The 12924-nt window shown below is 34.7% G+C and overlaps 1 protein-coding gene across 3 annotated transcripts in view; it reads left to right on the top strand.

The window, feature by feature from the left end:
- Nucleotides 1–3669: 3669 nt before the first annotated feature.
- GALNT13 (polypeptide N-acetylgalactosaminyltransferase 13) overlaps nt 3670–12924 on the top strand; it is a gene marked incomplete at both ends in the record, with an annotated part of 461512 nt that continues 452257 nt past the window's right edge. For all 3 annotated transcript variants that reach the window (XM_080689902.1, XM_080689901.1, XM_080689900.1), the window contains one exon: nt 3670–3811. In XM_080689902.1, coding sequence (XP_080546028.1) covers nt 3670–3811 — 142 coding nt within the window. The remainder of the gene's footprint in view (nt 3812–12924) is intronic.

Raw genomic sequence — 12924 nt, 5'->3', positions numbered from 1 at the left:
CTGTGTGTGTGTGTGTGTGTGTGTGTGTGTGTGCGCGTGTGTGTATGTGTGTGTCCTAATCTCTTTTCATAAGGGCATCAGTCATATTGGATTAGCCATATGACCTCATCTTATGTTAGTTACAATTTTGAAGGTACTATACATAGTTACATTCTAAGAAATAGATGCTAGGACTCTAACAGATGAATTTAAGGAGGGGGAGTAGGAAAATTCAGCCATATAACTAATGCTGGAGTTTTAAAATTTAAATACATTGGTGTAAGAGAGACCATATGTAAGAGATGTGAAATCCTGTTCTCATACAGAATACTGTTTAATATGGGGGACAAATTAAACAAACAAAAATTAATTATATATATATATATATATATATATATATAATGTTGTGGATGATAATAATATTAAAAGGGGTAAGGAAATAGAGACTGAATAAGGGAATGTGTGTGTGTGTGTGTATGTGTGTGTGTTGTTTTATATGGGTTGATAGGAAAGCTCTGTGATGTAAGATTTGAGTAGAAAAGAAGGTCGATTTGAAAGAAATAAAAGCTAGGAACCAGAACTATATCACTGGGCAGAGAAAACAGCACTGCCCTGAGGCAAGGTAGCAACTGGCATACTTAAGATACAGCCAGAAGACAAGTGAAAGGCATGGAGGACAGTGGGGAAGATGAGATCAGAAAGACATGCAAGCAGGTCTCTTCTCTGGTGTAATTGCCTTGATTAATCAAATGTTGATAGTACTTGGGAATCATATGATATTTACATAGGCATTTTATTTTATAAAAGGAGGAATAATTTGTATCGAAGTAAGCTGCACAGATCTGAAGTGTACAGTTCTATGAGTTTTGAGTATTGTCAAATCCTGTGTAATTCATACCCCTTCAGAAACTGTGTCTATTAAATATTTCTGCTTGTGATCTTTTATTCTCGAATCTCCTAAACACACTGAGTATGTACTGCTTCTGGAAGGATACTTGAAAGTCCTCATTCTTTATTCTTGTTTGCTTGATAATATTGCTGATGATAATGACAATATCGTCACTGCTAGTAACCTACACACATGGAGTTCTTCCTATATGGCATGTATTGTTATAAGAATTTCAGATGTATTCATTCATTTGTTCTTTCATTCAATCATATTCATACTAGCCTCATGAGGTAGCTACCACTCTTCAGATTTTATGGATAAGAAAATCAAGGCATTAAACCTTTAAGGAATGTAGTTGAATTAATGTTATGAACTTTAGACTTGTCCTTAGTTTAAATGCAAACAAGGACATATTTTATTTAACAATAACTTTGTCAGTTTCTTTGTCTCTTAGTATATCATTCATGTGCTGCGACTTTTACAGTGGACCTTTTGGTTTAGACTGTGGACGGATCCCATGATCTACCTTAATTTTATTTTTTTTGTGTGTGGGGATTGCACCCAGGGGCATTCTGCTTCTGAGCCACACCTCTAGCCATACATTATTCTTTATTTTGAAACAAGGTCTCACTAAGTTTCAGAGGGCCCCATTATATTGTTGAAGCTGGCTGTGACCCTGTGAACCTCCTTACTCAGCCTCCCAAGTACTGGGATTACAGGGGTAAACCACCATTCCCAGCTACCTTAATTTTGTGTCTTCCTTAGTCTTTCTATCAATCAGACCTGGAGCTAAAACAGGGTGTTTTTTAGTGCTTACTCAATTTATCAGTCTATAAAAAATGAACTCTAAAATCTGCCTGGCCATCAGGGCACAGCAGCTCCTGTATAGCTATTTGAAACATTAATGTGTGCTTGGAGCCTGAACCTTCTGGAAGCCCTACCAGCAGTCTTCCACTAGCTTCCAGGATTCCTTGGCAGCTTCAAGTATAGCCTCATAAAATAGATTGAATAAATTTGCACCCATTATGCAATTTTCTACCAAAGAAAATATACAGCTACAGATAAAAATGTCTAATAGGAACTAAGCTAGATTCCTCAGGGGAGTAATAACCTCCTAATTGAAAAAAAAAGCCAATAACCTGAATCAAACCAAAAACAAAGAATTTTTTCTTATTTTAATAACATAGTTACTCAAATCCCTAAACTTTGTTTAGATTTTTTTGTATTTTAAACCCATTTTTAATAAAGGTAAAAAATTTGTATGTATTTTCAAGTAAAAACCTTATAACACAGAATATATGGCTGATACTGTTATTTAGTAGGCAAAAACAAGAAGGGCAATCTGACAGTCAAGATGGTACATGATAGTTTTCTATCTCTTGAAGTTTTTTCTATTATAGAAATATTGTTAAGAAAGAAAGTTCGGTGCCAAAAATATTTTTGACACAATTAGAAAGGATTCTAATAACACATAGACAACCTTATGTAGTTTTTGCAAATTAACACTCCCCATTGGATTGCCAAGCAAGGAATAGTACAGAATTTGGGTTTCCTGACTGCTTGGGAAACAGATTAGTATTTGCAAATACATAGGAGAGTATTGGAATAAAAACATAATGCAGATGCCGATTCTCTTAAATAAATCTGGGCTACCAAATGTGCTTATGTTGGTTAGTTATCACAGACCCTCCCTGTACCATCTTTCTGCTTGATCTGATCTGTTTTTATGAAAAGTACACATATGAGATTTTATAATGCCAGGGTATAAGATCCTTTTGATTGGTAAAACAGCCTATTTTTAAAGTAAAGGTCGAATGAAAATCTTGAACTATGCAAAGAAAGACTTTTTCATAAACAAACAAAATAATATAAGCAGTATATTTTATCACAGGAAGTAGTAAAGTTGGACTTTTCTTGGTGCTAATGCCGTGATAATGCAGACCTAGCGGGGTATGAAATGAGGATGCTTTGAATAATGCTTGGAAGTAGCAATAGGAAATGAGTTTGACTTTCTGTCATAGCTAAGGTTTAAATTAAATTCTCAATAACCTCAGCTTTCAGCTCTTATTAGGAAATGACTTATCTTAGACATTTAAATATTTAATATGAAGTAAGTTCAGATCTTCTGTTATAATAATATTGAGATTTCTTTTAAAATGGCCTCATTCTTTACTTTGCTTAAGATTCACAATATTTTGGAGGCGTTATCTTAATTTTACAGGTAAGAAAATTGAGGCCTAGAAAGCTTTCCAATGTTATGAAGTAAATAAGCCCAGGCCTACCTGTTCCTGAAGGCCAACGATTAGCCATTGTAGTATTTTGATTCCCAGAATGACTTCTACTCCAATAGTTCTTCTGGATGGAAGAGCTATATCAGGTTAAATTCAGAACTACATTATTTGACAAGTTGGTGTTAAATAGAATATTGTAACAGGATTTAAGGTAAAGACAAACCAATTTAATGGTAAAGAGCCCAAAAGAGCAGTGCCAGATGTAGTGTTAGGTGTTAAATCCTAGCCACTTGGTGTGCATGGTAAAATTTCATTTATTTTAGCTTTTAATATTTGATCTTTAAGGCATGAATGCTGACATATTTGATAACATGAAACAAGTCATATATTTTATATTATATATCTTTTAAGGGAAAATAAATAAAATAATGGTAAAATAATGAATTTTTCTTTTTCTGTAATACAGTGGGATGCATCCTGCTTTTATCCTGGAGTTCACCTCTGTGGCTTGGATTTATCACAGGAGCATTCGTCTTCAATCTGCGTGTTAACTAGAGCCCAAGGAAAGACATGAGGAGATTCGTTTACTGCAAGGTGGTCCTGGCCACTTCCCTGATGTGGGTCCTTGTTGATGTCTTCTTGCTCCTGTACTTCAGTGAATGCAACAAGTGTGATGACAAGAAGGAGAGATCTCTCCTGCCTGCTCTGAGGGGTGAGTACTTGAGAAACAAAGAGATGGTGGCACTTGGCAAAAGATGAACCCTCACTGAAGAACAGTTCTGCCTTATTGAGTTAGAGTAGCTATTTTGCTCAACTATTAATGTACATTTAAGCATGATGAAGCTACTTTACTCTTCTTGGCCTGATGGATGGAAGAAATGAGAGTTAGCTAACCTCTCAGGCACCTTCAGTCCTAATAATTATAGTGTTATGTGTCTGAAAATAATGATTTAGTGAACATTCAAATTGGGGACAATTTAAAATTAAGGCTCCCAGAAGCCAAAAGACCAAGTTGATGAGTCAGGTGGTGATACTAGCAAACTGGAACTGTATGTGACCACACAAATACTTTTTAAAAAGTTAAAAAAAAATTTAAAAGCTAAAGCATATCAGTGGCCAGATTTAAACTGTGGGCCACCAGATTGTTAGTTCTACATTAAGAACAAAATATAATTTCTAGTATACTATAAAACCATTTATCTTTGTATTTTCAATGACTAGATAACAATGAATTCTAAAGAAACATAATTATTTATACAAATAGTGATTTATCAGGTAGAGGAGCAGAGAGTGATTTTCTGCAAAATAATTCTAGGCTTCTCTATGCTTTCCTTTCCATTGACTTCAAGAACAATAAGTATATTTACACTTTGGAAATATTTCTCATAAATGGGGACTTCCAAAATGCTTAAACTACTTAAAATTAATTTTATGCTTAGTTGAACAAACAAGAATTCTCTGCTTGGTAAGAGTGTCTTTGCATATATATGACAAAAGGTAAACTTCAACTGAGTCCCAATTGAAATGTTTGAACCATTTGGAAAAGTAAATCTGTATTACCAACAAAGATTTGCATTTACTCAATGAATATTATATGTTTTTACTATCATAGACAATTTTAAGGTTACTTATCCATCAAAATAATCACACAGAATTTCATTGATTCTATCCAGTTGTATGAGGGAAACACAGAAGAGCATTTCCAAAAACTATTGTCCAGAGAGTACTTTGAACATTGTGACTTTGTTTTAGAACACAAGAATATTCTTGATTTGCTGAAGAAATTGAGTATCTTCCTCTTTTTTTAAAAAATGTACATAATATTCACTATAGTTCCCAACTAATACAAAACACTAAGAAAAAAAGTACTTTGGAAATGACTTGCGTCTAGACCAATTTAGTCTATCTGCATCAGTATTTTTTTTTTGTTTGTTTTTGTTTTTGTTACTGGGGAACGACCCCAGGGGCATTCTCCCTCTGAGCTCTACCCCCAGCCCTCTTTTTTATTCTTTATTTTGAAACAGGGTCTCACTGAGTGGTAAAGGGCCTCACTAAGTAGCTGAGGCTGTCTGCGAACCCGGATCCTCCTGTCTCAGCCTCCCAAATGCTGGGATTACAAGCGTGCACCACCACACCCGGCTGTCTGCATCAGTTTTTGATAAATGAACACAGGATTGATTTGATGATCTTTGGTTTAAACCTCAAAATAAATCAGCTTTTTCTTGTTGGAAAAGTTAAGCTGCTCCTTGGCCGAAAATGGGGATGTGTTTTGGTGGATCATATCAGCTTGGAATGATCATGTTGTCATTTGTTCAGTGGAGAGGCATCTAGATTGGTCACACAAAATGTTATAACCTGATTCAGCAAAACTATGACAGCCTTTTTCTCAAGTACCCCGGGAGTACAGTTTTGCTGATTTAAGTTCTTAATGCTGAGTCTTAAATCTCAAAACATGAAATTTAATGGTGCGAAGCAAAAATAATTTCCCCTATACTAAAATTGTAAAATTAAACCATGTTTTCTTTATTTGTAAGACTTTTTTTCTAACAAAAACTACAGCCTGGGTGGCTTATTTATAGTAGAGAGTCTTTTGCCACAGTTGTAGATGTTAGAAAATGTAAGATCCAAGTACTCGCAGATGTGGTATCTGGGAAAGACTTTTCCTCATAAAAGACTGTCTTCTCACTAATGTCACACAGCTAAAGTGTTGTATCTCTCTGGGGCATGTTTATAAGGGTTCCACTTTTATGTGGTGAGCTTTGCTCTCATAACCTGATCCCCTTCTAAAGCCACCACCTCCTAATACCATTATTTACTGGCTATGATTTCAATATATGAATGGGGGGCACGTTCAGCCCACTGGAGTTTAATATTGTATATTAATATTATTTGTATTATAAAATAGTAAACAGACTCAGGGTTCTCATTTTATTTTCCATTATTTCCAAATATGCCATTAGGAATTTATACTTTATATAAATATTTTATTTATAAGCTTTTATGCTACAGTAAGTGCTCTTGGCTGGTATTTTTGTTCCAATCCTGCTAACAATTTGTTTTTGACTTAAACATTTTTTTTTTTTTGTTTAGGATTAATGTCGTTTCTAAGATCCCTTATATTTCTAAATTTTATACATTTTTAGTATCCAATATATATATAATATGAATTAATTTTTGAAATATTTTCTTTTACTTATTAATTACTATTTTCTTTGTAATAAGTCTTAGGTATATAACTGAGGTCTCTTGTTTGAGATATAAGGAAACTAAATTTCCTTTGGTCATGGAGCTTACAGTCAGTAATAAATTAAAAACCTCTTTCTTTCTCTCTCTTTCTCCTCCTCTACATATGTCTATTCATATAGGTGATATAATTTTATATACACAAACACATGCGCCCTCACGTGTAACTTCTATTTTTTGCTTGTGTTGGACATCATAAAGTATGGTCACATAAACTTAGACTGCTGTGATTTGACCAGGTGATGTGATCTTATAAAGGCACCATTGTAGATGCAGTCCATTAATGATGTATATTCAACTAAATATATACTTCAGTTACAAATTAAGTTAGAAATGATTACAAACTGCAGTGGGTATTAGGATAAGGCAGATGGGTGTGTTAAATAGAGGAAACTTGATCTATGTTATTAGATAATATTTCACAGAAAATATTAAATTTGAGACTATAACACAAGGCTAAGAAATAAATAGTTAGAGAAAAAAATAAAAATCATGGAATAATAAAGGTTCCAGGGGTATCACCCATGAGGATACTTCTGAGGGAGAAGACTACAGAGTAGAAGTGCAACTAATCACATATAACAGATCTTGAAATTTAGTCTTATTAATACTGTAGCATTGGCACAAAGCACAAAAAGAGACAAATTATCCAAAGGAGTAGATTTAGACCTTAAGCATACATTCACACATGTTTGGAAAATTCGCTGTATGACACAGAAGGCACTGAAGATAAATGGTAAAAAAAGAAAAAAAAAAGAGGTTGTTCAATAGGTGGAACTGGCAATAAGTGGTAATCCATGTAGAAAAAGATGTCCAACTCATATCACTAGGTAAGATAGACTCTGAGGTACTACAAACTTGTGTGAAAAAACTAAAATTTTAGCAGAAAATAGTAGACATCTGTAAGATCTTGGAATATGAGAAAATTCTTAAGTAAAACAGGAAATGTTGACCATGAAAGAAAATATTGAAAAACTCGAGTTTTTGTGTTTTTTTTTTTTTTTTGAAACAGGGTCCCAAGCACGAGGATTACAAGTGTGCGCCACCACGCCCGGCAAACTCGAGTATATTAAAAATGAGAAAATTAGTTCATCTAGCTATATCTTTAAGAAAGTAATAACAAAAAATAAAATCTTCACATTCTTTCTAATAAAGTATACAGTTTGTCTTTTTGGTTTAGAAATATGTATAAAGCATCATTCAGTTTCTAAACAAGTTATATTCTATAAGTTTACCAACCAACTGGTTATTTAACTTAGAACGTTTTTTTCCTGAAACTTTTTGAAATGGGATGTAACCCAACTATAAAAACTATTTCAAATTTTAACCCCTGACAAAAAGAGGAGAGAAGCAACAAGTGCCCTATGTCCTAGACATTACAGAGCCCTGGATGAAAATTAAAGGCTAAATGTTCACCCATGTCATTTCCAAGAAGATGGAAAGACCTGGAAAACATTATGTTAAGTGAGATCAGCCAAGCACTGAAACAGAAGGGGCATATGTTTTCTCTAATATGCCCAAACAAGGGAGTATTAGGACTACCAGAAGGACTCCAGATAATGAAACCTCAGCAAAGCTAGAATGGAAGGATAGGAGGAGAGGAAGAAGGCTGAGGTTGATTAATGGAGGAGCTACATTCGAATATGTGTAAAAGTATGAATGTAGCATGGTTAACCTGGACACTCATGGTTGGGGGTAGTGAAGGGAAGTTGGGGATGGGAGAGGGAGAGGGCACCAAGCACAGTCTGAATGTTTGCCATCTTCAATATGGTCCACATAAAAATAATAAAATAAAATAAAATATAAAAAATAAAAATAAATTAAAAAGTAATAACGATTTGTTAAATATTGTCAAAAATATTCAAAGAAGATGCAACTGGGAAATTGTCATCAAGTAAATATAAAATGATTTATATGCATATATCTACATAAAATTGTCCTATTATTAATTCTAAAAAGGCCAGGTAACCCATTAGAAAATGAGTAATAGACTTTGGTAGAACTTGTATTGAAAATGTAGCATTTATGGCAAATAAACTTATGAAAAATAACTAACATCTATTATAATCAGGGAAAAACATTAAGGCTAAAATGACATGTCATTTTACATTTAGACATGTATCTGTTCAGCTAACAACAATGAAAAAGGCTGGTAATAACAATGGTAAAAGTTGATGCATATCTGCACTTTTGTGAGGACATCAAATAACAATATAGCATATTTGAAATCAGGTCATTCATAAATGACTTACACTCATAGTCATATACCCTAGAAAATTTCTTTCACAAATATAAATATGTTCATAGCACTGCTGTTCAAAAAATAAAATTGAAGAATATCCTACATGCTCATAAGTGGATAAACAGATCAATAGAAACTGAAATATCAACAAAAGAAAAATGGTATGAGAGCCAAAATGAATGAACTTTTATCAATATGAATGAAATTATACAATATGAATCTTAACAGTTATACTCCTCAAAGATTATATACATTATATTGCTTCAAAATCAAACATATTAAAATATAAATTACAAAAATATGTGGAGATGTATTACCTTATAAAAAGCAATTAGGCTGATAATGAATACAGTATGTTAAATATTGCCTATCATAGGTGCAGGCAGACAGGGGATCAGAACTGAGGTAAACATTTTGACATGATATGGAACATTGCTAGAGTTCTAGATTGTTTTGGATGTGGGTTCAATGTATTTTCTATGTTTTATAAATAACTGAATAAGTAAAAAAGAGCCACTGAATGATGTAAAAGTGAGAAGCTCCTGACAGGGTTTAAAAACAGAGCTAGCTGGGTTTGGTACACTGGTACTTCGAATCCCACTGCTTGGAAGGCTAACATAGAAGGATCACAGGTTTGAGGACAGCCTTAGAAACATAGCAAGACTCTCAGGAACCTAGAGAGACTCTGTTTCATAACAACAACAACAACAACAACAATAATAAAATAAAAAGTACTAGGGGTAGATCTCAAGAGGTCGAATGACCCTGGATTCCATCTTCTCGAGTACTACCAAAAAAAAAAAAAAAAAGCTGACATATTCAGATTTGTGTGATGGGAGAACCACTGTTGATACAATTTGGGGGATGGAATGGAGAGAGCCAGTGTTTTCAGCACACTGGGTAAGAGGCTGTTGCAGCGGCCCATGTTTTCTGTGTAGGAAGAGATGCCTGCTTACAGCAGAGTAGTAGCAGTGAGGTATGAGAGAAGTTGGTACACGCAAGAAGCATTTAAGATGTGAAAGTAAAAGCAAATTGCTTGACAGGATATAGCAGGTATAGCAGGGGAAGTCTGAAGGACAAGTCTTGGGTTTCTTGGAAACCCAAGCATCTATTTGATTCAGTTTCCAGAGAGAGGGATCAGTGTAGGAGATGATTTGAGGAAGAGGGACACTGAGTTTATTTTGGAAGTTGAATTTGAGACACCTGTCAAACAAACTAATAGCATGATTTGTTTAGAAGTTGGCTACATTATAAACTCTAAATAAATAACTTAAAAATTACTTTTATGATCATTTTTCTAAAGCAGATTATATTTTTCATCTTCTTTTTAGAGTATGTGGAATATAATTGCATCTTTGTGGCTAGTTGTTTTGCACATTACTTATTGAATGATGCTGTAAAGAGGGGTTGTTTTAGGAGCTTTAGTAGAAAATGTAGGCCTGTTTCAATATTAAAGACACATGTAGACCTACATCTTTTTCTGTTTTCTAAGGGACGGCTTTATGGTAACAAACACACTTTGCTACCTTCCTGTTGTCCTGGAAACACTTAGAACTAAAATTTACTAAAGGATGACCAGTAAGGAATGCTAAGTGGTGCTTACTCATAAGTTGGAAGGGTTAGAGTAGATAGTTGAGAAAACTAAATGTCAGGTGATGCTGATGAGTGCCTGGAGACCTCGGAAAGTTTGGGGTCACGTGGCAGGTTTGAATGAGCACTATGCCAGATGCCATAGTGGAAATTAGTCATGGTTCCCTCACTAATGGCCTGTGTCTTCAGGCAAGTGAACTAGTGAACTAGTTTCTCTGGGCCTCAGTTACACTCTCTATCATGAAATGGATATGAATCATGATTTTAAAAATGATGCTATTCCCCAAGTGAATGATTATATATTTCTAAGAGTTTTTTCCCGTGGAAAAGTGAACATTTTTAGTATTTAGCTTTTGGTCAGTCCATAATGATGTGTTGCTTAAGATGAGAAATTGTGCTCGGCGTGGTGGTGCACACTTGCTTGGGAGGTGAAGATAGGAGGATCGTGCAGGTTCAAAGCCAGCCGCACTGACTTAAGAGACCCTGTTTCCAAATAAAAAGTATAAAATAGCTCTGGGAATGTACCTGAAGGTAGAAGGGTTTCCAGGAACCCCAGTGCCACCAAAAAAAAAAAAAAAAAAAAAAAAAAAAGGATGAGAAATGGTGATATAGATGTGGCTTAATGGGAAGATATCTCCTTAGACAGCCCAGAAGAAAGCCTTACAATATCTCAGAGGACAGAAGGTACACAGTCATCCTTGCAATCTATTCTCCCACAGTACCTACATCAACATATCCCTCATATAAAACAAATCTCTTATAGAAATGCAAATCTCAAATAAAACAGCATAATATATATATATAATCTACATATATTCTCCCATATGCTTTGAATCACCTCCAGATTACTTATAATACCCAACACAATGTAAATGATATGTAAATAGTTGTCATGCTGAATTGTTTAGGGAATAATGACAAGAAGGAAATCTGTACATGTTCAATACAGAGCAATTTTTTCCATATTATTTTCCATCCATGCTTAGTTTACTTGGCTGAGGCAGAACTCATGGACATGAAGAGCCAGCTATAATAATACTCTAGAAGGGAAGGAAATCTACCTTTACCTGGTTCTTAATCTTAAATATATGACATAGGAAATAGCATGAAAGTTACATTTGAGACAAGGGAAAATACTAAAGAAAAAACTTTTGCTTATATGGAAAATTAAGTACATTAGCCAATAATGTTAACAACCCAGCAGTAAGTAACAACTACTATACAGTGTTTATAAATACTTAGTTAATTCTCACAATATAATATGAAGTAAGCATTATTATTATGCCATAGTGGAAATTAGTCATGGTTCCCTCACTAATGGCCTGTGTCTTCAGGCAAGTGTGTTGAGCATGATTTAGCTTACCAATCTTTATAAAACAGAATTCACCATGTCTGACATTTCCAGGTTCTACAAAAATTTCTCTTTTCTTCTTGTGCACCTCACACCTTCCCACTGCTTTTCTTCAGTGGGGACAGCAAAAATTAGTGGTTTTATTGACTCAAGATGTCAGTGTAATCTGGGATTTTTCTTTTGTCTTTCCAGGAAGAATATCTGATTCCATCTCATAAATCAAGGGAAATAGTCAACTTTGTTCTCCTTTATTTTTTTGTTAAATTTTTATTGCTTTCTAAATGATTTCCTCATAGCCACACACTCATTCATTAGGTGATACTAATTTTGTTTGGTTTGGTGCTTCAGGGAAGAATCCTTGTGTTAAAAAAAAAAAAAAACACAAAGATTAGTACCAGGTATGGGCATGGTGGTGCATGATTGTAATCCCTGCGCTTGGGAGCAGGAGACAGGAGGATCACGCAGGTTCAAAGCCAGTTTTGCTGACTTAAGAGACCCTGTTTAAAAAAAATATATATGTGTGTGTGGGGGGGGGGGGAGTGTATCCTGGAGGTAGAAGGCTTTCCGGGAACCTCAGTACCACAAACAAAACAAAACGAAACACCCCCCCCCCCCGGAGATTAGAGAAAGCACTAAAATTATACAAATTTTCTGTTTTTAAAAAAATACATGTTTTGCCGGGCGTGGTGGCACACGCTTGTAATCCCCGCGCTTGGGAGGCAGAGACAGGAGGATCGCGCAGGTTTGAAGCCAGCCGCCCGCGCTGGTTTAGGAGACCCTGTTTCCAAATAAAAATGTAAAAATAGGTCTGGGAGTGTAGCCCGGAGGTAGAAGGACTTCCAGGAACCCCAGTACCACCAAAAAAAGAAAAAAAAAAAAAAAACATGTTTTTACTCTTTGCCAATAGGTAAAAGAGTGTGATTGATTAAAATGCATTTCAGTACTCGAATTGACCCATGTAAATTATGACTAGAGGAACTTTCAGGTGAAAATATTTATAGCCCTACAAAAATTGGAGCATATAGACAACAGTCAACCTGGATAAAGTGCCTATCTTTCCCAGGTAATGTTCAATCAATTCTATAAATAGTACTCACAAGTTAATAGAATTTACCAAATTTTGGACTCTGATATTTGCTTTTGGTTTTGGTAGTCACGTCAACTATGCTGTGTCTCTGACTTAGGTGTACTTGGATTCCTTCTAAGCAGAATGATCATAATTTTTATATACTATTTGTAAAATATGTATATAAACTTGAATATTTCTAGATGACATTGAAGGAAATAAGCACTGACTTTGGGCTAAATATATCCCAGGAAAATATCTGTGGTACTCTCAGTTTGACTTAGTTCAGTATTGAGTAATTTTTCACTTATTGAGTCTCTATAGAATCCAGAT

The sequence above is a fragment of the Muscardinus avellanarius genome (assembly GCF_963383645.1).
Source record: "Muscardinus avellanarius genome assembly, chromosome: 2".
Classification (NCBI taxonomy): domain Eukaryota; kingdom Metazoa; phylum Chordata; class Mammalia; order Rodentia; family Gliridae; genus Muscardinus; species Muscardinus avellanarius.
This window is presented reverse-complemented; position numbering and strand designations above follow the sequence as displayed.